General features: G+C 41.8%; 2 protein-coding genes across 4 annotated transcripts; both read left to right on the plus strand.

Annotated features, from left to right (window-relative positions):
* Positions 1-598: 598 nt before the first annotated feature.
* LOC106589699 (ras-related protein Rab-3D) lies at positions 599-14,139 on the plus strand. Its single transcript, XM_045707753.1, has 5 exons — positions 599-1,229; positions 7,269-7,514; positions 11,932-12,050; positions 12,330-12,454; positions 12,769-14,139. Exons 2-5 carry the CDS (start codon positions 7,269-7,271, stop codon positions 12,951-12,953), a joined length of 675 nt encoding a protein of 224 aa, XP_045563709.1. The 5' UTR covers positions 599-1,229; the 3' UTR covers positions 12,954-14,139.
* A 1,903-nt stretch (positions 14,140-16,042) lies between these two features.
* Positions 16,043-22,840, plus strand: LOC106589714 (tetraspanin-1). 3 transcript variants are annotated; one of them, XM_014179986.2, is made up of 8 exons: positions 16,043-16,169; positions 17,980-18,061; positions 20,337-20,552; positions 20,969-21,043; positions 21,269-21,376; positions 21,606-21,740; positions 21,952-22,044; positions 22,314-22,840. In XM_014179986.2, the coding sequence occupies exons 2-8, from the start codon at positions 18,005-18,007 to the stop codon at positions 22,365-22,367; spliced, it is 738 nt and encodes a 245-aa protein (XP_014035461.1). In that variant the 5' UTR covers positions 16,043-16,169; positions 17,980-18,004; the 3' UTR covers positions 22,368-22,840. The 3 variants fall into 3 exon arrangements, with proteins under 3 accessions (XP_014035461.1, XP_045563720.1, XP_045563717.1); XM_045707764.1 differs by lacking the exon at positions 16,043-16,169 and adding an exon at positions 16,980-17,269; XM_045707761.1 differs by lacking the exon at positions 16,043-16,169 and adding an exon at positions 17,438-17,493.
* Positions 22,841-24,637: the final 1,797 nt, after the last annotated feature.

A 24,637-nucleotide genomic window follows, 5' to 3' on the forward strand; every position in this document is an offset into this window, starting at 1 on the left:
ACACCATATTCCCTATATAGTGCACTACTTTTGACCACACACCATAAGGCTCTGGTCAAAAGTAGTGCACTATATGAGTAGGGTGCCATTTGGCCTTGTGCCCAGGATCTGTAGCGTACTTCCATTTCTCATGCAGGAAGGAGCATTATTTATATGATCAGTCAGAGCCCTGGGTGGTACAGGCCAGTCAGCTAGACTATACCTTTCATATTTCTCTGTGTCAGCTGGACTGTACTGTATGCTAGACTGCCTTCATCACTTGGCTGTGGGGGGTGGACATTCAGAAGGCTGAATGAAGAATAATGCAGCATTCAGGTGCTAGTCGGAACTTCTCAGTAATATATAAGGCCCTATTCAATCAAAACCGTAATGTGGGTTGGGTATCCTCCACGATAAGATAGAAATACATTCCCACGGTTTAGTTAGTGGTATAAATATGTCAACAGGTGTCTAATACACAGGCTTGCACCATTCTGGTAACTTTCCCCAAATTCCCCAGTTTTAAGGAAATCCTGGTAGGAGTTTTCCAGGATTTCTTATTCCTTCCTAATTCCAGGAATTTCCAACCAGGATTTGTGGAAAACCAGGGATTTTTGGTAAAGACAATGGAATTTTGAAACCCTGCACATATGCCTACATAGCTCACTATCGCTGATACTAAAGCTGATTGGGTTTTTATTTAACTACGCTGTTCCTTGTATGTATTCTCATCTATGTCGATTTAATATTTAGCAATGTAGGCCTACAATATTTGAGTAACTGTTGTAGAGGAAAAGGTGGAGAATCTTGTATTTGTTTGCCTGGTTGACTATACATTTCCTCTGAACTGTAGCAATGTAAACTTTGTTGAACAGGACGGAGAGAAAATAAGAGAAAAACTAACAATACAACAAAAAGAAACAATATTGAAATGCATATCGCGCACCCCTGTGCGCACGGCACTCGTTAACTACCTTTGAAGTTCAGCAAACGGGCAACACTACGTACAGAGTTTGTATGTTTAGAGGTTGTGTGAACGTGGATTCATTGCTATTCTCTGAGTCGGTCTGTCGGTGACACAAGATTAATATAGGGAAACTTCCGCAGCCTTCCATATCGCAAAAATCTACGGAGGAGCGAGCATGAGATCCGGGAGTACCGTACAGTAGGCGAGAGAAAAGAAGGACAGACATAGAGTTGGAACGGGAGGAGGGAGTGGACGAAAAAACGATTCACACACTGGATTTGAGGTAAAGGAAGAAAAAAAACGACAGTATTTTCAGGAGCATTTCTTATGAGGTTTTGTGTTTTGGTTCTTTTCATGCTGTAAAGCAATGAGATATTGGCCATATGGAAGCCCGGAGATGCATCACTTTCATTATTGTCAAACTCAAAGTTGAGTGTTTTTGATCATTTTTTCCCCGCAAAAGGCTACAATCAGTTTAGACTAGGACCGCTCGTGTGGTTTTGGGACAGCTGTTGCCTTCCTGAGTTTCTCTATGTAAAAAGCTTTCAGCAAGTGCCTACAACCAGTGTTCTCATTATTTTGTATGCTTTAGGCCTACTATATCAAAGTAGAGTAGAGTAGACTAGGCGTATGTGTACAGATCTATTACCGTCAACTGTAAATAAATAAAATAACGAAAGCTGTTGGCCAACTTGAATTGGGAATTTATTGCCTTACGGTTTACTTTTTGAGCAGGCAGTTCAACGGTTTACATTTGTATATTAGTCTTATAGTCTATTGGCCGTACATGCATGATATTGTAATGGATACGTTCCAAATGGCACTCCCCAGTGCACCACTTGGAAATAGGGTGCCATTCGGGATATACACTTGGAATATGGTGCCATTCCGCACACAACCATAAATTGTTTGGGTCATCATATCCGGTTGGGAGGAATTAAAAGCGTCCCACCCATCACCTCAAACAAGTGACCTCCTTTACCTTTTCCATCCACATAAACAAACAAACACACCCCAGCTATGTGGTTCTGATCAGAGGTAGTGCACTGTAGACTAGGGTATTTTTAGGTATGCCCACTATGTACAGTGAGTGGAACGTTGCATCATGTCCTGATTCCTTCCTGCCTTCTACCACCACTGTGACTCAAGTCCCTCTTCCTCTGGGTCACGTCACCTACACCTTGTAGGGACATATTGAAATCTACTTGTAATGTTCCCAACTGTTACTAGTGGAATATGTCATTTTTACTTAATATACCTCCATTTTAAAGGGCACTGGATCACTCCTCATGTGTAGTATCTTTGCTTTTGAATGTCCCTTTTGAAGGAGGGTAATATACCTGTGTGGTTTTATGATTGATAAAAAGGCCTACATTGAAATTGAATGCGTTCATATGGGTCAATTCTCCCCACAAAGGCCGCAAACATAGATGCCAACATGAATGCAGTCAGAATTGAGATGTAAGTACTATTTTGGCAACATTAACACGTCCTGGTTTCTTCTAGTCGTGTTACTGTATTCAGTGTGTGTCTGTTGGGTCTCTAATGCTTAGTTTGTGTTGGCCAGATGAGTTTTTATGGCCCTGGATGGTTTGTGCTGAGCTGGTTGCCAAGGAAACGGTCTTAATCAGGCAAAGAGCACTGCTCAGCTCAGTGTCCCTCATATGCTCCAGGCCAGGAGAGAGAGAGATGGAGGAGAGCTAGAGAGAGAAGTGGGCATTCTGGGGTCATTTCCATGTAAAAGGACCCATGAGCATCAACGTGTGACGTTTATAGGAGTGTGTCAAATTGGGTTCCGAATCAGTCTATTTTTGAGAAGTTGAGGCATACAGTGGGGGGGGAAAGTATTTGATCCCCTGCTGATTTTGTACGTTTGCCCACTGACAAAGAAAGGATCAGTCTATAATTTTAATGGTAGGTTTATTTGAACAGTGAGAGACAGAATAACAACAAAAATATCCAGAAAAACGCATGTCAGAAATGTTAGAAATTGATTTGCGGGAAATAAGTATTTGACCCCCCCTCAATCAGAAAGATTTCTGGATCCCAGGTGTCTTTTATACAGGTAACGAGCTGAGATTAGGAGTACACTCTTAAAGGGAGTGCTCCTAATCTCAGTTTGTTACCTGTATAAAAGACACCTGTCCACAGAAGCAATCAATCAGATTCCAAACTCTCCACCATGGCCAAGACCAAAGAGCTCTCCAAGGATGTCAGGGACAAGATTGTAGACCTACACAAGGCTGGAATGGGCTACAAGACCATCGCCAAGCAGCTTGGTGAGAAGTTGACAACATTTGGTGCGATTATTCGCAAATGGAAGAAACACAAAAGAACTGTCAATATCCCTCGACCTGGGGCTCCACGCAAGATCTCACCTCGTGGAGTTGCAATGATCATGAGAACGGTGAGGAATCAGCCCAGAACTACACGGGAGGATCTTGTCAATGATCTCAAGGCAGCTGGGACCATAGTCATCAAGAAAACAATTGGTAACACACTATGCCGTGAAGGACTGAAATCCTGCAGCACCCGCAAGGTCCCCCTGCTCAAGAATACATATACATGCCCGTCTGAAGTTTGCCAATGAACATCTGAATGATTCAGAGGACAACTGGGTGAAAGAGTTGTGGTCAGATGAGACCAAAATGGAGCTCTTTGGCATCAACTCAACTCGCTGTGTTTGGAGGAGGAGGAATGCTGCCTATGACCCCAAGAACACCATCTCCACCGTCAAACATGGAGGTGGAAACATTATGCTTTGGGGGTGTTTTTCTGCTAAGGGGACAGGACAACTTCACCGCATCAAAGGGACGATGGACGGGGCCATGTACCGTCAAATCTTGGGTGAGAACCTCCTTCCCTCAGCCAGGGCATTGAAAATGGGTCGTGGATGGGTATTCCAGCATGACAATGACACAAAATACACGGCCAAGGCAACAAAGGAGTGGCTCAAGAAGAAGCACATTAAGGCCCTGGAGTGGCCTAGCCAGTCTCCAGACCTTAATCCCATAGAAAATCTGTGGAGGGAGCTGAAGGTTCGAGTTGCCAAACGTCAGCCTCGAAACCTTAATGACTTGGAGAAGATCTGCAAAGAGGAGTGGGACAAAATCCCTCCTGAGATGTGTGCAAACCTGGTGGCCAACTACAAGAAACGTCTGACCTCTGTGATTGCCAACAAGGGTTTTGCCACCAAGTACTAAGTCATGTTTTGAAGAGGGGTCAAATACTTATTTCCCTCATTAAAATGCAAATCCTTTTATAACATTTTTGACAGGCGTTTTTCTGGATTTTTTTGGTTGTTATTCTGTCTCTCACTGTTCAAATAAACCTACTATTAAAATTATAGACTGATCATTTCTTTGTAAGTGGGCAAACGTACAAAATCAGCAGGGGATGAAATACTTTTTTCCCCCACTGTATACACGGCCGTGAGGACACCGAGGTCCGGATCTTTATTTGAAATGTTTTTTGGAACTCAGTCGGAGTCTTTACTTACGGTTGAGAGGTAGAATAATATAATACAAAAAGTGCAATTTCCCAACTTGGTTGCAGCAGATTTCCTTTTTTCAGTCACTGACAGTCACTCAATTAACTCATGTTTGTAAAACAAAATGTAGATTGGTAAATTAGTCAAGTTAGTCTAGCCAGCTATCTAAACTTGTAGTAATCATGGCCGAATTACCTACCGGGCACGTGCCCAGGGGTCCTGACCTCCAGGGGCCAACCATTGATTTTGTTAGTCACTTTCACACTTTCACTCAGATATCATATTAACCTTGCATAGGTCATGGCAAAAAAAGTAATGGTAGAACTGCAGAAAATTTGCTTTAAAACAGTGACAATGTATCTCCACCCCATAGCAAAATGTTTAGAATTGCAGGAAATGTTCTGTAAAACTGCACAAAAAAGATGGTTCTGTAAAGCAAACTTATTTGTTTACCTTTTAACAAAATACTTTTTCTGCTAACAGATCCCTCATTATGTAATAAATTATGTTTTTTAATCCTGGTGCTGAGTTAATGTGTAAGTAGCTAATAGGCTATGTGTTTGTAGATCGAATGCGGTGAATGAAGCTACAGTGAAGCACGACAATGGGCCTCACGATCTCATCACAAAAAAAGTATCTGTGCATTCAAATTGCCATCAATAAAATGCAATTGTGTTCATTGTCCGTAGCTTATGCCTGTCCGTATCAACCCCACCGCTATGGGCAGTGGGTAGTGGTTAGAGCGTTGGACTAGTAACCGAAAGGTTGCAAGATCGAATCCCCGAGCTGACAAGGTAAAAATCTGTCGTTCTGCCCCTGAACAAGGCAGTTAACCCACTGTTCCTAGGCCGTCATTGAAATAAGAATTTGTTCTTAGCTGACTTGCCTAGTAAAATAAAATGGCACTCTGTTTACAACTTTGACATCAGCAAACTGCTCGCCCACACGACGCCATACATGTGGTCTGCGTTTGTAAGTCCAACTGGATGTACTGACAAATTCTCTAAGAGTATGTTGGAGGTGGCTTATGGTAGAGAAATTAACATTAAATTCTCTGGCAACACATCTGGTGGATATTCCTGCAGTCAGCATGCCAATTGCACACTCCCTCAACTTGAGACATCTGTGGCATTGTGTTGTGTGACACAACTGCACATTTTAGTGACCTTTTATTGTCCCCAGCACAAGGTGCACCTGTGTAATGATCATGCTGTTTAATCAGCTTCTTGATATGCCACAGCTGTCAGGTGGATGGATTATCTTGGCAAAGGAGACATGCTCACGAACAGGGATGTAAACAAATTTGTGCACTACAATTGAGAGAAATAAGCTTTTTGTGTGCATTTGAACAATTTTCTTGGATCATTTTTCAGCTCATGAAACATGGGACCAACACTACATTTTGCGTTTTAGATTTTTGTTCAGTGTATATTTAGTTTGTAAACTCTAAGTTTAAGAAACATTGCCCTTTGCCTTAATTCCGTTACAAAAAACCCACTTATCTCTTATGATATTTTCTAATGTCTCTCTCTCATTAGGAGGGAGGATAATGAATCTTCACAAAAGTAATAAGTGAAGGTATACCAATCAATTAGTGTTTTTACTGATATCAATTTTGTTTGTAAAACTCAATTCCATTACCAAATCTGGAATTGGCTACAATGGGGGAAATCATAGTATTCACAAACTACAGTTGGGTTCACAAGTTTGCACAGCAGAGGTACAGTAAAGAAAAGTAGAGTTCGGTTCAGTAAAGAAAGAGTAGATCAGACTAGAGTTGAGTACACTAATGTACTGTACTGAACTCTATTCTGCTGTACTGAACTTTACTTTGATGTCCAAACTTGTGAACCATAGACGTCTATGATTTGGTCCAGACCAACCAAATTTGCTGCTGTTTGGGTACAGAGCTCATTAAAATAATAGCCAGTGTGTAGAATAATACTTAGGTATAAATATGAAATATCCTCCTTAAGATACATCACCATGAAGAGAATGACATTCATATCCATTTCTGTGTAGTACATATCAGAGACCCATGATGACATTTTGTTACCGGGTGTAAATAGACTTCACTTACTGTAGTTCAATAACCAAAATATATATATTTCTCCAAAGTCAATGTGTCATGTTATCGCTGACACCCCATTCTTTCTGCAGACATTGTTGAATCTTTATTCAGAGCAGATATTTTAGGAAATGTGGACACACAAATTATTCTGTTACCAAACTTTGCATCTGCACAGATCTTCCAGTGAATGTGTTTTTGTAAAATATTCAGTCTTCTATTATTAAAAGTAGTCCTTGTGCATAGAGTTGTATGGTTTGTTAAACTTTATGAAATCAATGGTTTTTGTTTGGCATACATTTTAAGTGTAATTCCGTTACTGTGGAATTACCCCAGGATTTTTATTCATACTGCAGGACAGGACTATAGCGAAGAGAGGGATGTGGGGGAGAGGACAGGATACTCTGGCTTTTAATCATGATGCAGGAAAATGGAGAGGGCGAGCGAGAGTTATGGAGGAAACCTGCTGACTCTCAACATTGTCATAAATTCACCCTGATCATCTTATAGTCGGGACCAATGACTGACCAAATATTGAATAGTTTCATAAGGTATGTGGGTGAGGTGAGGCCTAAACAATATGACCATTTGAAATTGCAAAACTCAATTGACCTCTGGGCCACCATAATCATAACGTTCTTTAACTGGTCGTTTGGTACTGGACCGTTTCCGTGGAATTAAACGTTATAACAGTGTGTCGTACTGAACGCACCCCTGGTCTAGGAGTTGCACTGCTTCAACTGTTTCCTCCTCTCCGCTCCTAGATGGCGCTGGCGAGCGACCCCGGTGCCGGCCAGCAGCAGACCCAGGCCCAGAAGGATGCCGCGGACCAGAACTTTGACTACATGTTCAAGCTGCTGATCATCGGCAACAGCAGCGTGGGGAAGACCAGCTTACTCTTCCGCTACGCTGATGACTCCTTTACCTCTGCCTTCGTCTCCACCGTGGGCATCGACTTCAAGGTTAAGACGGTCTACCGCAACGAAAAGAGGGTCAAGCTACAGATCTGGGTAAGATGGGGTTTGATTTTGATTCATTAGTATCCCCATTAGCCGACGCCAATGGCGACAGCTAGTCATACTGGAAAAAGACAATACTTTACAAAATATATACATTTAAAAACATTAACATGTAGTGTGTGTGCATCTATCAGTTCCACAGACATGTCAGCACATACACACATCAAGTAGGTCACATGGGGGAGAGGCGTTGTGCCGTGAGGTGTTGCTTTATTTGTTTTTTGAAACCAGGTTTGCTGTTCACTTGATCTATATGAGATGGAAGTTCCATGCACTCTTGGCTCTGTATGATACTGTACGTTTTCATGAATTTATTCTGGACTTGGGGACTGTGAAAAGACACCTGGTGGCATGTCTGCTGGAGTAAGTGTGTGTGTCAGTGCTGTGTGTAAGCTGACTAGGCAAACTATTTGGAATTTCCAACACATTCATTTTTCTTATAAAAACACTAAGTGATGCAGTCAGTCTCTCCTCAACTCTTAGCCAAGAGAGACTGGCATGCATCGTATTTCTATTAGCCCTCTGATTACAATGAAGAGCAAGACGTGCCGCTCTGTTCTGAGCCAGCTGCAGCTTAACTAGATCTTTCTTTGCAGCACTCGACCACGACTGGACAATAATCAAGATAAGATAAAACTAGAGACTGCAGGATTTGCTTTGTGGAGTGTGGTGTCAAAAAAGCAGAGCATCTCTTTATTACGGACTGACCTCTCCCCATCTTTACAACCATTGAATCTATATGTTTTGACCATGACAGTTTACAATCTAAGGTAACACCAAGTAATTTTGTCTCTTCAACTTATTCAACAGCCAGATTCAGCTGAGGTCTAGAACTTAGGGAATGATTTGTACCAAATACGATGCTCTTAGTTTTAGAGATGTTCAGGACCAGTTTATTACTGGCTACCCATTCCAAAACTGACTGCCACTCTTTAAGGCTTTCCGTGACTTTATAAGCTTGGTTGCTGACATGTATATGGTTGAATCATCAGCATACATGGACACAAATGCTTTGTTTAGTGCCAGTACAGGTCATTAGTAAAAATAGAAAAGAGTAGAGGGCCTAGAGAGCTGCCCTTCGGTACACCACACTTGACATGTTTGACATTAGAGAAGCTTCCATCAAAGAAAACCCTCTCAAGTTCTATTATATAGATTGCCATATCGTGGATTCATAGTTGAGGTTGAAAAGCCATACGTTTTCTCAACAACAGGTTATGGTCAATAATATTAAAGGCTGCGCTGAAAACAGTATAACTCCCACAATCTTCTTTCAGTCATTTGTGTCAGTGCAGTACACGTTGAGTGCCCTTCTCTATGTAAGCATGCTGAAAGTATGTTAATTTGTTTACAGAGAAATAGCATTGTATTTGGTCAAACATGTTTTTTCCCAACAGTTTCCTAAGAGCTGGCAGCAAGGGGGTCAAAGGTTATAGGGAAGGGGTGTCAAACTTGAGGGAGGGTGTGTGTATGTGTGAGGATCCTTGTGCACATTCTTGCTTGTTAATGTGCCTTTTTGGCTGCTATGTTCACCTGGCTTGTTTTACCAGCCAACTCAGAACAAGGGAGGAAGGAGAGGAAGTTTTTGCTAATAACAACATTCATTCTCAGAATTTTATTTTTTTACCCTTAAGTTCCAGCAGGCTGCTCTCTCTGATGATGGTATGCTGAGTGAGGAGGATGTTTGTCCACTCAAATAACAGCTATACAGATCAAAGAGGGGCCCACAGTTGCTTGAAACATGGTGCCTGTTTACTGTATTATGTACAGTATCTGAATTGGCACCCTATTCCCTCATTCACTACTTTTGACCAGGGCCCATGTAGTGCACTATGGGGAATAGGGTGCCATTTTGGATGTAGACTATATCTCTCACACTCGATGTTAACTTCTCAGGGCTGCGTGGGACGCTATGCTGTGAGGAATTCTAGGTCAGGTGAACAAAAGGACTTGAGTTCCTGTATGTTGTTACAATTACACCATGAGTCGTTAACTTCTCAGGGCTACGTGGGACGCTACCGTCCCACCCACGGTTCACACTATTCAACAGCCAGTGAAAAATCAGAGCGCCAAATTCAAAATGTCATAATTCAAAGTTGTCAAACATACAACTATTTCACGCCATTTTAAAGATAAACCTCTCCTTAATCCAACCGCATTGTCTGATTTCAAAAAGGCTTTATGGCGAAAGCATAAAGTTAGATTATGTTAGGACAGTGCCAACACAAGAAAAACCACACAGCCATTTTCCAAGCAGGAGAGGGGTCACAAAAACCATAAATACAGTTAAAATTAAGCACTAACCTTTGACGATCTTCATCAGATGACACTCCTAGGACTCAATGTTACACAATACATGTATGTTTTGTTCGATAAAGTTCATATTTATATCCAAAAATCCTATTTTACATTGGCGCGTGATGTTCAGAAAATATTTTTACTCCAAAACTGACGGTGAATCAGCACAACAATTTACAAAAATACTCATCATAAACATTGATAAAATATTAAACTGTTATTCAAAGAATTATAGATAAACATCTCCTGAATGCAACCGCTGTGACAGATTTAAAAAAAAAAAGCTTCACGGGGAAAGCACACTTTGCAATAATCTGAGTACTTCGCTCAGAAAAATACATCACTCAATACAGATACCTGCCATTTTGGAGTCATCTAAAATCATAAATAGCATTATAAATATTCACTTACCTTTGATGATCTTCATCAGAAGGCACTTCCAGGTCCACAATAAATGTTGTTTTGTTCGATAAAGTCCATAATTTATGTCCAAATACCTCCTTGTTGTTAGCGCGTTCAGTAAGCTACTCCAATTTAGGAAGCGCGGCCAGAATTTCACGACGAAAAGTCAAAGAAAGTTCTATTGACGTTCATGAAACATGGCAAACGTTGTATAGCATCAAACTTTACGGCCTTTTTAACATAAAACTTCAATAATATTCCAACCGGACGATTCCAATGTCTTGAAAAACGTTATGGAACACAGCTACCTCATCACGTGAACGTGCGCCACAAAACTAATGTCATTTTCTGAGTCACCAACTTCCCGGCCTTCTTGTTCTCTCTGTGTTCACCGCAAAATCCTGAAACTAGGTTCTAAAGACTGTTGACATCTAGTAGAAGCCTTAGGAAGTGCAAAAGTTAACCCAAAATTACTGTGTGTTAGATAGGCAATGACTTGAAAAGACTACAAGCATCAGATTTCCCACTTCCTGGTTGGATTTTTCTCAGTTTTTTGCCTGCCATATGAGTTCTGTTATACTCACATTATTCAAACAGTTTTAGAAACTTCAGTGTTTTCTATCCAAATCTACTAATAATATGCAAATATTTGACTCTGGGCCCGAGTATTAGGCAGTTTACTCTGGGCACGTTTTTCATCTGAAATCAAAAATACTGCCCCCTATACCTTGACAGGTTAACCACACTTGACGTTGAACATCATCCCTTGATGTCCACTTCATAAAAGATGCAGAAGGCTGTGCTGCTGTCTCTGCTTTCTAATATGCTTACAGTGCAATCTGACACCCAATACATTTTAGTCATTTAGCAGACTCTCTTATCCAGAGCGACTTACAGGAGGAACTAGGGTTAAGTCCATTTTTCACCTAGTCAGCTCAGGGATTCGAACCAGCAAGCTTTCGGTTACTGGCCTAACGTTCTTGACTGCTAGGCTACTTGCTGCCCTATACATGTCTTTTACAATATTACTGTCTGTCAGATAGACCTAATCTTCTTCTTGTGAGAATCCTGTGTCCCAAATGGCACCCTATTACCTATGTAGTGAACTACTTAGTGAACTAGTGCACTATGTAGGTATAGGGAAAAGGGTGCCTAGAATATTCTGTCACAGTAGCTTACTCACTACTACACTAAATGACTGGTTATATCTTTATGACCGCTGATATGTTGCTTTCTAGATAAACCATCCATATTAGCTTAGTTGTAATATGGATTATTCGTTGAGGTGTTATTGCTAGTGGCCTGACCAGGAACAACTTCCAGGTCCTAGTTACAGCTACTATAACTAGGGCCCAGTTTTTCCTGCTCAGGATGGAATAACTCCTTGCCCTATAGTTGTGGGTTCTGTTAGTTTGACCGGGTTTACAGTATTCTGCATTGGTGCCATTGTATCCTGGTGTACATAGAGGGTGTGGAAACATGAGGGCTGTCTTGACATGGATTTCCCTCTGCTCTGCTGTGCTTATGGGTTAATCATTCTCTTCTTTCCTTGTGCTGAGTAGGCTACAGTTAACCAGTTAACCCCTAATACTCCCCCACTACTCACATAAGGTATGGCACCATGTGTCTGTATGATGGATTGCCCTCATGGCTTTTGCTGGGCTGGGGCAATGTGAACTAACTCTTTAAAAACAACTGTGTGTGACAGGACACGGCAGGCCAGGAGCGTTACAGGACCATCACCACAGCCTACTACAGAGGAGCCATGGGCTTCCTGCTCATGTATGACATCACCAACCAGGACTCCTTCTACGCTGTGCAGGACTGGTGGGTCATATCCCCTTCTGGTATCAATAAAGTTTATTCAGTTTGAGACAGACATTCACACTAACTCTCACTGTGTGTGTGTGCACAGGACTGGTGGGTACTGTACTCCCATGGGGCTCTGCTTTGTCCCTTACCTGTTGTTAGAAAATCGTGTTAAGTCATGAAACAGCTGGAATGCAAGGGTTTTCCAACACTATTTACCTCTGAGGTTATATACAGTAACAGATACATACTATTGTTATGAAAGTCGTACATTGATTGTCGTTGTCCGTTGTCCAGGGCGACCCAGATCAAAACGTACTCGTGGGACAACGCCCAGGTGATCCTGGTGGGGAACAAGGCTGACCTGGAGGACGACAGGCTGGTACCAGCGGAGGATGGTCAGAGACTGGCTGACGAACTGGGTAGGAGAGAATACACACACTGTCTGCCTCTCACACTCTCTCTTTCTGAGGATGGTCAGAGACTGGCTGATGAACTGGGTGGCAGAGATGCACACACACACACACACACACATATACTCGCCTGTCTCTCGCAACCTTAAAAGACAGACTAACATTGGTATATATACAGTACACACCCAGAAAATAAACATATACTGTATCTGAAAACTTCAACATATACACTCACAGAGAACACAAAATAAGACAGTCTTTTGCTAGGCTTGTTGCTTCTAGTAATCCTTTGTTTCCCTGTTCTCCTCCCTCTCTTTCTTCAGGGTTCCAGTTCTTCGAGGCCAGTGCCAAAGACAACATCAACGTGAAGCAGGTGTTCGAGCGTCTCGTCGACGTCATCTGCGAGAAGATGAGCGAGAGCATGAATGGGGAGCCCAGCCCATTGGCCAATCACAAGGGCCCCAGCCTACAGGACTCGCCCCCAGACAAGGGTGGCTGCTCCTGCTGATAACGCCTTAAACATACATACGGTATACATGCTCGTGTGCACACACACACACACTGAAAAAATGTAATACACAACCACTCCCACACACGCTCATTGACTTGCCAGAAATCTAGCGTTGTGAATGTACTTTTTGGTTTTGTATAACATTGTTGCTACTATCCCTATTACCGACCTGTTCCCCAGTCTCTTGCACTCACTTTGCTTCTAAAAACAGATTTCACATCAGTCCTTTTGTTTAGAATGAGTTGATAGAATGTATTTTGCAGTAGGATAAGCTTCCCAGAGTAGGGTGAAGTTGCCCCTAGACGCTGATCTTGGGTCAGTTTTACATTCCCCCCACTAATGGTTAGGATTGGGGAGGGTAAGCTGATCCTAGATCTGTACCTAGGGGAGACTTCATCTGGGAACCTTCCCACAACCCAAGCCGAGCCTGAGAACCGATGTTCAGTGCTGCAGTTCAGATTCTGTTTGATTGTCTTGCTCATACTGCCCCCATGTGGATGTTGAATGTTACTGCAGCAATAATGGAAGCACCCTCTAATAGTGTCAATAGCTCAGGTGGGTCTGCTTAACGTCAACGACAATGTAGGGCTCTGAGTTTCTCCTGGCTGCGTGGTGGAAAAACTCAAGGCCCTATACTAAGGGAGCGTCTAGAGGGCTGGCTTATGAGACTATTGCTTAGGAATGTTCATCTGTAGCCTATACACTGTAAAACCAAAATGTCAGGTCAACTATGACTGACCAACCAACTTGCCAAAGTTTCTCGATTCAACTAGATGTTGGGGGTCAATTCTATTTCAATGCAGTCAATTCAGGAACTGAACTGAAATTCCAATTCCATTTTTATTCTCATGGAGTAGCGTTGAGGAGAATTTAGAATTTCAGTTTACTCCCTGTATTGGCTGAATTGAAAAGGAATTGACCCCCAACCGTGCTGGACCTTCCTGCCCTGCACTGTCCCACTAATTACTGGAACTGAATGAGCTATTAGATTCTACATCTGACATTAAATGGAAAAGCTCCTTACTATATTTGTGTATGGTCTGGTTGTGTTTTATAGGTTCATGTTTTAGTGCTCAGGTCAAATGTAAAAGTCATAGCATGATTTAGTTTGATTAATTTCAGTTAATGACTGTCTGCTCAATCCACTCAAATGAAGGAAATAAAAAATGTAATGTAAATTTAATGAAGTCAGGTGTATCTCTCCTTTCATCCCAAAATATCTTCATTTGCCTACGTTCAATTACAGTAACTGCTTAGTAACATGTAGTGACTTCCTCATTCAATGGTTCAGTCGTAGAAATGGCTTCTAATGACTGTATACTGTAAGGTGAGTGCTATGAACTCCCATGTCAGTCAACATGTATGAATACATTCCCTTGGGAATTTCTTGGTGTTGGAGTACAGTTTCCTTGTTGCCATTGATTGTGGTCATTTGACATAGAACTAGTAGGTCTACCTTAGACATCTAAATGTTTCTTATCTCCAGATGTTCCATTCATAAAAGGGATAAGAGTAGAGGGACAGGTTTGGCTGTGTCCCAAATGGCACCCTATTCCCTATAGGCCCTGGTCAAAAGTAGTCCACCACATAGGGAATAGGGAGCCATTTGGGTTGTTGGCAAAAGAAAATGACAGCAGTGCTTATTGGACTTAGCGACAGGTCAGAACACTTGGCTGAGTGATGTCAACGTGTGCAGGTTCTGACAAAAAAAGGTTTTCCTGGTCTATAAATAAATGATGAGCCACGCAGTAAACATTGAGGGAGTGCTATACCATACCTTTGAATGGAAGGGAGGTTAAAATACTTTGTCTTCTTGAGGTTCAATAGATCCTGAAGAGGAACGTGACATAAGTTCAGCATACAGTGCATTCGGAAAGTACTCAGACCCCTTGACTTTTTCCACATTTTGTTACATTAGACTTATTATAAAATGTATAAAATAGTTTTTTTTCCCTTCATCAATCTACACGCTACCCCATAATGACAAAGCAAAAATAGGTTTAGACATTTTTACAAATGTATTACAAGGAACTGAAAATAATATTTACATAAGTATTCAGACCCTTTACTCAGTACTTTGTTGAAGCACCTTTGGCAGCGATTACAGCCTTGAGTCTTCTTGGGTATGACGCTACAAGCTTTTCACACCTGTATTTGGGGAGGTTCTCCCATTCTTCTCTGCAAATCCTCTCAAGCTCTGTCAGGTTGAATGGGGAGCGTCGCTGCATAGCTATTGTTAGGTATTTTTATATTTATTAACCTTCATTTAACTAAGTCAGTTAAGAACATATTCTTATTTACAATGATGGCCTACCCTCCCCTAACGACGCTGGGCCAATTGTGCACCACCCTATGGGACTCCCGATCACAGCCGGTTGTGATACAGACCGGGATCAAACCAGGGTCTGTAGTGACACCTCTAGCACTGAGATGCAGTGCCTTAAACCACTGTGCCACTCGGGAGGTCAATCCAGAGATTTTAGTTCGGGTTCAAGTCCGGGCTCTGGCTGACGTCTACGGACATTGTCCGTAGACATCATGGTTTGGTGTTTGCTCTGACATGAACTGTCAGCTGTGGGACCTTATATAGACAGGGTGTGTGCCTTTCCAAATCATGTCCAATCAATTGAATTAACCACAGGTGGACTTCAATCAAGTTGTAAAAACATCTCAAGGATGATCAATGGAAACAGGATGCACCTGAGCTCAATTTTGAGTCTCATTGCAAAGATGCTGAATACCTATGTAAATAAGGTATTTCTGTTTTTTTATTTGCAAGCAGTTCTAAAAACCTGTTTTCGCTTCGTCCATTATGGGGTATTGTGTGTAGATTGAGGGAATTGTTTTATTGAATCCATTTTAGAATAAGGCTGTAACGTAACAGCATTTTGAAAAAGTAAATGGGTCTGAATACTTTCCGAATGCACTGTGTTTTCACCCTCTACTGTGTGTGTGTGTGTGTGTGTGTGTGTGTTTTTTCACCTCCGTCATAAAGTTCCCTCTAGTAGGACTTTAGCCTCCAGGAAGTTGTCCTACACTAGAAACCAATCAGTGGTGCGTTGGAACTTACTCCCTCCCCTCGTGTGTGTGTGTGTGTGTGTGTGTGTGGTTTGTGTGTTTGTGAGACCTGAGGGGGTGGGTGAGGATAAAGGGCCAGATAGAAACTTGTTGGAGACGAACACTCCTCTCAGACCTCAACAGTCATCAGCACAGGTAAGACTCAATTCTCCTACTCCATTTAAAATAATCCACTATACACAAACTTCAATGATATAATCATACTTGTCTGATGTGCTACATAAAAACTCTATGAAAGCCAGTACTTTCTTCAGTAAATAAACTAATACTCAATGTAATACATTTTGTGTGACAGGTCACATTTGCATCACATTTGCATCCAATTTGCAACAGAAAGTCAGACCGTAAACATCCAGGGAAATTGTTCTATTTAACTGATACATTGTATAATTTGTATTTATTTTTCGTCTGTAAGAAGGGAGATGATTTTTGGGATTAATAAATGACTTATTAACATGAATCAGGTTGCTGCTGTTTGAACCTCCCTGTATCTAAGGGGAGAACTTTGCCCAATGGATGAAAGACTGGGTCACATTAAAGTTCTAACAGTCATGAGATCAAATGGCATCTTATTAATGACTTGTTAATATGTTGATGGTGCTGCTGCATTCTCATACACTAGTCATGTACCTAGATGGAAACTGAGACTCCTGGGATGGTGTTGATGGGTCACATTTAGGGCCAGTTTCACGGACACATGCTTTTTAGTCCAGGACTAGATGTAATCCTTGTCCGGGAAACTTACCCTTACCTTTGTTTTAAGAACACGTAGTCCGGTAACATTCTGCCTCTCAATCTTGTTATTTCATGATCACGGGGACGTTTATGGCCCTGTGGGTACCAGGTGAAAGTTGTCAAAGTACACGAAAGACAGTGACGCAATAAGGAACAACCTGGTCATTCTGGCAATTTAAAACTAGGCTTGGTCTCATCCAGTGACACTTCTCCAGTTCACGGGAAGCCAGCAAGCTACTAGAGAAGAGAGTAGAAACAAATACAGGATTGACATAACAATTCAAAACGATACGTGTCTCGTGGAGTCTTTGATATGATAATAAAGTACAATAGGCTACACTAGACAACTTTGGCCAAAACAACTAGGCTTGGACTGTACAGTGACACTTTTCCAATTCCCACGAAAGCCAACAAGCTACTGAAGAAACGGACCATGAAGATATTATGGGTCTTGATAGCTAAGTCTCTATCTCATGGAGGTGTTTTCTATGCTACTGAAGGTCAGTGACTGCCAGGAAGATTCTGATAAGACTCCTTGACTGTTCCAATAATATCAATGCCTGTAAAATACCTCTAGTAATAAAACGTCAACTCTGAGTCTGTCCCAAATGACCCCTTATTCCATATCTTGTGCACTACTTTTGCCCAGGATCCATTAATTAACCGTTATCTGCCAAGTAGCTCCGACTTCAAGTAAAGAGATGGACTGGTGCTGTCTTGCAAGGTGTGAAATCTGTATTACCAGTCTAAGGGTTTTTGAGGGGTGTTGAACTGACAATTTAAATAAGGAAGCTAGAGTTATTGAGTTATTGTGATTGGTAAGTCTTTGGCTGGCAAACAACACAGCTTTACAAAATGGAAATGTTGGTTCAGTGGTTGTCTTTTCTGATTGTTCATTTCAACTCCAAACCCAGTTTATTTCTACATGAAAACAAATAAAATGCTATATTTAGAGAGCTTTGCTTTGGCCCCATAACCGTCTCCCTGGTTAATGTGTAACTAATATGGATGCTGGCATGAAGGCCCTATGTCATTGTAATGACTCAGACAAGCCTGGTATAACAACCTGTGATCTTGTAACCAGACAGGTTGGCTGTCTACAGTTTTATGTACACACACACACACACACTGGCCTGAAACCATAACTGACTAAATATTCTGTATGTCCAAGTCGATCTCCTAAACTCACTGTTGAAGTTTTGTTTTTCAGGAGAAGGAAACAACAGACGGCAAAGATGTGTTGCTCCGGGTTTCTCAAGATTATGATGTTCATCTTCAATGGAGCCATCTTTGTACGTTTAAACTTTTATTCAGCTAACATTCAATTATCCCCCATCTCCTATATTCCATCAGAATACTAACACCAAAACAGTCTATAGAACACTTCTGTTTTTAGCATAATATGTTGTTAAATTCACTAAGGTTTTATAGTACTGAAAGGAGTTTGATGGCTTTGAATGAAGTTGTCACTTCCCCTGTCCTCTTTAGCACTCTGGACATGTAGATGTCCACACAACTGCCATTTTGAACCCAAACCTCCTGACCTGTTAGGGTCAATGACCCCTTAGATATTTTCAAGGTCATTCAGAGAGCGAACAGGATAAGAAAGTGCACTTCCGAACAAGAATGTGTCACATCCAAGTTCCACAGGGACCATAAATGACAGTCATATCTTTGTGAGGATAGATTTGTGTATTGAGGAAAACTTTACCTAAACTCAGCCAAAAAAGAAACGTCCTCACTGTCAACTGCGTTTATTTTCAGCAAACTTAACATGTGTAAATATTTGTATGAACATAACAAGATTTAACAACTGAGACATAAACTGAACAAGTTCCACCTACATGTGACTAACAGAAATGGAATAATGTCTCCCTGAACAAACAGGGGGGTCAAAATCAAAAGTAACAGTCAGTATCTGGTATGGCCACCAGCTGCATTAAGTACTGCAGTGCATCTCTTCCTCATGGACTGCACCAGATTTGCCAGTTCTTGCTGTGTGAGATGTTACCCCACTCTTCCACCAAGGCACCTGCAAGTTCCCGGACATTTCTGTGGGGAATGGCCCTAGCCCTCACCCTCTGATCCAACATGTCCCAGACGTGCTCAATGGGATTGAGATCTGGGCTCTTCACTGGCCAAGGCAGAACACTGACATTCCTGTCTTGCAGGACATCACGCACAGAACGAGCAGTATGGCTGGTGGTATTGTCATGCTGGAGGGTCATGTCAGGATGAGCCTGCAGGAAGGTACCACATGAGGGAGGAGGATGTCTTCCCTGTAACACACAGCGTTGAGATTGCCTGAAGTGACAACAAGCTTAGTCCGATGATGCTGTGACACACCGCCCCAGACCATGACAGACCCTCCACCTCCAAATTGATCCCGCTCCAGAGTACAGGCCTCGGTGAAACGCTCATTCCTTCGATGATAAACGTGAATCCGATCATCACCCCTGGTGAGACAAAATCGTGACTCGTCAGTGAAGAGCACATTTTTCAAGTCCTGTGTAGTCCAGCGACAGTGGGTTTCTGCCCATAGGCGAGGTTGTTGGCGGTGATGTCTGGTGAGGACCTCCCTTACAACAGGCCTACAAGCCCCCAGTCCAGCCTCTCTCAGCCTATTGCGGACAGTCTGAGCATTGATGGAGGGATTGTGCGTTCCTGGTGTAACTCGGGCAGTTGTTGTTGCCATCCTGTACCTGTCCCGCAGGTGTGATGTTTGGATGTACCGATCCTGTGCAGGTGTTGTTACACGTGGTCTGCCACTGCGAGGACGATCAGCTGTCCATCCTGTCTCCCTGTAGCGCTGTCTTAGGCGTCTCACAGTACGGACATTGCCCTGGCCACATCTGCAGTCCTCATGCCTCCTTGCAGCATGCCTAAGGCACATTCATGCAGATGAGCAGGGACCCTGGGCATCTTTCTTTTGGTGTTTTTCAGAGTCAGTAGAAAGGCCTCTTTAGTGTCCTAAGTTTTCATAACTGTGACCTTAATTGTCTACCGTCTGTAAGCTGTTAGTGTCTTAACGACCGTTCCACAGGTGCATGTTCATGAATTGTTTATGGTTCATTGAACAAGCATGGGAAACAGTGTTTAAACCCTTTACGATGAAGATCTGTGAAGTTATTTGGATTTTTATGAATTATATTTGAAAGGCAGGGTCCTGAAAAAGGGACATTTCTTTTTTTTTGCTGAGTTTATATACTCAGAATTAATATTGTATGTCATTTTTAGTCACAGTAAGAAGATGAATAACCTGCCTTGTCATACTCGCTAATACTCGGGATTTCTTTCAAAAATTGTACAGGTAATGGTTGGCAGAGATGACCGTATTTTGTATGATGTTGACAACATTTGCTCCACTTATATTCACCTTTTCTCCATGACGCATTCTAATGATATGGTTTAGTTTTCAAAGAGTATTCAAAGTATACTCCCTGTACTCTTCATCAACATTATCCCAAACACTAAAACTATCCCCTCCCCCTATTTCTCCTCTTTCTCTCTCCCACCTCCCTGTTGTGTGTGTGTGTGTGTGTGTGTGTGTGTGTGTGTGTGTATCAGTTGGCGGGTGTGGCCATCCTGGCGGTGGGGGTGTGGGTGAAGGTGGACAGTGGCTCTCTACTGGGAGTGTTAGACAACATTAAGGATGCCCCAGCAGAACTGGGCCAGCTGGCTAACGTGGCCTACCTGCTCATTGGGGTCGGAGGGGTCCTGCTGATCATGGGCTTCCTAGGGTGCTGTGGAGCCATGAAGGAGTCCAGGTGTATGCTGATGCTGGTGTGTCATCTTTGACCATTGAACATAAATATTCATAAATCGATTTAATACAAATACCAACTTGACTTTTACTCTGTTTATTTTTTAATTTACATACTGGTATGGAAAGATTAATTCATTATTTGTTACTTTTTTTTAAATGTATTTAAAAAGAATTGTGCAAAATGACTTTCTTTGTCGATATACACCATGATATATTTATAGAATTTTGACCTTTGATCTAATGTGATAGTTTTGACCCATTACCTTTTGCTTTGTTATGAAGCCCTCACTGTATGCTTGTCTGTCGCCATTTTGTTTCGTTCCAGTTCTTAAACATCATCCTGACCTGCCATCTTATTGGTCATAATTTTGACCCCTTTTTTTTTTTTCCCATCAAACCCTTAACCACTGTATGCTTGTCTGTTCCTTTCCAGTTCTTTATCATCATCCTGATCATATTCATTGCAGAGGTGGCTGGGTGCGTGGTGGTCCTCGTCTTCCAACCACTGGTAGGTACTTATTATAACTGTATGGGCCCTGGTCAAAAGCAGTGTACTAATTAGTAAATAGGGGGAACGTTTGAAACTTTATTTGGCTGTGCAGGTGGTGGTTTTGTTCATATTGGCAGATGAAAACAGTTTTTATACAGTAGTAAATCAAATTGCCTAATGTTGGGACAGTAAAGTTTTTCTGAATTTGTGGAAATGGGTTGTGTTCTGATTTGTATGTTTTAGGCTAAGGAAGTTCTTGAGGACCTTAGTGAGAAGGTTGTTGCCAGGATTAAAAAAGACTATGGGAAGGATGAGAGCCTGACTTCACTATGGAATGGCACCATGGAACAGGTATACTTCATTCATTCATACTACTATATTAAGTAGTGAATTTACTGCCACTCTGCCAGTGGATGTTATTAGCGCACTTTTGTGTACTCAATAAATGCATATGTTGTTCTTATGCAGATTATTTACAGGTTTCAGAGAAAGTAGTGGTGCTTGGCTAAGCTAGTTGCTTACTGTGTTCTGTAGATGCTACCATGTCATAATGATTTGTGTCTCTGTGCTTCCCTCCTAGTTCAAGTGCTGTGGATACCGCAATTACACAGACTTCGATGGATCCCCCTTTCAAGGGAACCGTACTAACCCTGTGTACCCACCAACATGTTGTAGTACAACTGAAACCTGTGCAGCTATTGCTGCTGAAACTTCGGTACAGATATCTAATAGTACCATACAGGGTCATCCGATGTGCTGTTTTTAGACCAGGAGGGTTTCCTTACACTTGGTTGGGTAACATAGTCATGAAAAACTCCTGCCCCTGGCTAGGTTTTACATTTAATAGCCTGTGTTTGTGTGTTTATAATCATTGAATCCCCATACAGCTATCTAATTCTAATACTGGAGTACTGTTTCCTCCCCAGAATGTCACTGGCTGCTTTACCATGTTGCTGAAACTGATTGAGGACAACGCTGTCATCATTGGAGCTGTTGGACTGGGCATCGCTGCTCTTGAGGTACAATACACGTGTTAAAATACTATCTGCATCCTATTCCCTACACAGTGCACAACATTTGACCAGAGCCCTATGGGCCCTCTTCAGGAGTAGTGCATTATAAAGGTATTAGGGTGCAATTTGGGCCCTAGTCAAAAGTAGTGCACTGTAAAGGGATTAGGATGCCATTTGGGTCCTGGTCAAAAGTAGTGCACTATAAAGGGATTAGGGTGCCATTTGGAACGTAACCATTATATTGCGTTAACACTTGTGACCTGTCATCGTTTCAGATTGCTGCCATGGTGGTGTCAATGGTTCTCTACCAACAGATTGGTAACAAGTAGCACTGAGGACCCCGACATCCAGGACCATCCATGACCACGCCTGTTTAATCATCATCATCACCTCACCTCACCTTGAGACCTTCAGTCGACATGTTTCATTTCAAAACACCAAAGATTATTCAAATATTTCAATTATGAAAGAAAAACAAGAGAGGAAGGAGCCTTGTTCAAAACCCTGTTGTGAATTGATCACCTCTATGGTATATCAACAACATCTGTGGACATATACTGTATAGGGCCTACTGTATGCATTCAGTACTTATTTATGTGTAAATTAGATTCCTTTATCTCTGTATCCTTATTTGTTTCTTGCTCAAGCTGAAGACTTTACATGAATTGATGATGTTTTGTGTTGAGCAGGTGATTGCTTTACACTTGCTCTAACTGGCAAGACTTTTTGTTGTTATTTAACTGTCTTGAATGGATATACAGTGTCTCATTTTGTACATATAAATATTGAAGTTTAGAAATTACCACATTCAGTCTGACTTGTTTATTTCTTGTTCGATTCTTTACGAGGAAAAATAAACATGTTCTTATTTGCAATAGTTTCTCAATCATATTCACCTAAAGTTGGCATCTACTGGGCTACTTTTTAGATCAGACTTGCAGATTCAGTGCCTCATTTTAAATCCCTGCTGAAGACAAGAGTTTTATGAAGATGCTTTTAATGTATGATTTTAATGAGCTATTCTTTTCATTCTCCTTCCTCCTGTCTTTGTTAGTATTTTTATTTTATGATATGAAGCACTTTTACCTGTATTGACAGCCTGGTCTCAGACTAGATGTAACATAGTAAATGTAAATCTGTGAAACGCAAATTAGTATGATATGTTACTTTTGGTATGATTACATAACAGATGGTTAATTAAATGAAAGCAGGGTGGTTGACTGGGTGGGCGTATAAGGCGAACGTCTAGCAACCCAAAGGTTGAGTTTGAACCTCATCACGGACAACTTTAGAAACTACTTACTACTTTTTTGCTACTTTGCAACTACTTAACATGTAAGCTAACCCTTCCCCTAACCCTTTTAGCTAACCATAACCATTTTAGCGAACCATTTCCCTAACCTTAACCCTAACCCCTAGCTAACATTAGCCAGCTAGCTAACATTAGCCACCTAGCTATATTTTGTATATTTTGCCTTTTGAAAGTATTCAGACCCTTTGACTTTTTCCACATTTTGTTACGTTACTGGCTTATTCTAAAATGTATTAAATTGCTTTCCCCCCTCAATCTACACACAGTACCCCATAATGACAAAGCAAAAATATTTATAAAAAAATAAAAACTGATATTACATTTACATAAGTATTCAGACCCTTTACTCAGTACTTTGTTGAAGCACCTTTGGCAGCGATTACAGCATCGAGTCTTCTTGGGTATGACGCTACAAGCTTGGCACGCCTGTATTTGGGGAGTTTCTCCCATTCTTCTCTGCAGATCCTCTCAAGCTCTGTCAGGTTGGATGGGGAGCATTGCTGCACAGCTATTTTCAGCTCTCCAGAGACTTTCCATCAGGTTCAAGTCCGGGCTCTGGCTGGGCCACTCAAGGACATTCAGAGACTTGTCCCGAAGCCACTCCTATGTTGTCTTGGCTGTGTGCTATAGGGTTGTTGTCCTGTTGGAAGGTGAACCTTTGCCCCAGTCTTGAGGTCCCGAGTGCTCTGGAGCAGGTTTTTATCCAGGATCTCTCTGTACTTTGCTCCGTTCATCTTTCCCTCATACCTGACTAGTCTCCCAGTACCTGCCACTGAAAAAGATCCCCACAGCATGATGCTGTCACCACCATGCTTCACTGTAGGGATGGTGCCAAGTTTCCTCCAGATGTGAAGCTTGGCATTCAGGCCAAAGAGTTCAATCTTGGCTTCATCAGACCAGAGAATCTTGTTTCTCATGGTCTGAGAGTCATTTTGGTGCTTTTGTGCAAACTCCAAGCGGGCTGTCATGTGCCTTTTCATGAGGAGTGGCTTCCGCCTGGCCACTCTACCATAAAGGCCTGATTGGTGGAGTGCTGCAGAGATGGTATTTAATGTATTTATTTATTTTGCTCCTTTGCACCCATTTTTTACATTTACATTTTAGTCATTTAGCAGACGCTCTTATCCAGAGCGACTTACAGTAGTGAATGCATACATTTCAATTAATTTCATAATTATAATTTTTTCCCCCGTACTGGCCCCCCTGTGGGAATCAAACCCACAACCCTGCCGTTGCAAACACCATTCTCTACCAACTGAGCCACAGGGAGGCTGTCAAACCTTAAAT

Source organism: Salmo salar, chromosome ssa02, assembly GCF_905237065.1.
Source record: "Salmo salar chromosome ssa02, Ssal_v3.1, whole genome shotgun sequence".
Taxonomy (NCBI): Eukaryota; Metazoa; Chordata; class Actinopteri; order Salmoniformes; family Salmonidae; genus Salmo; species Salmo salar.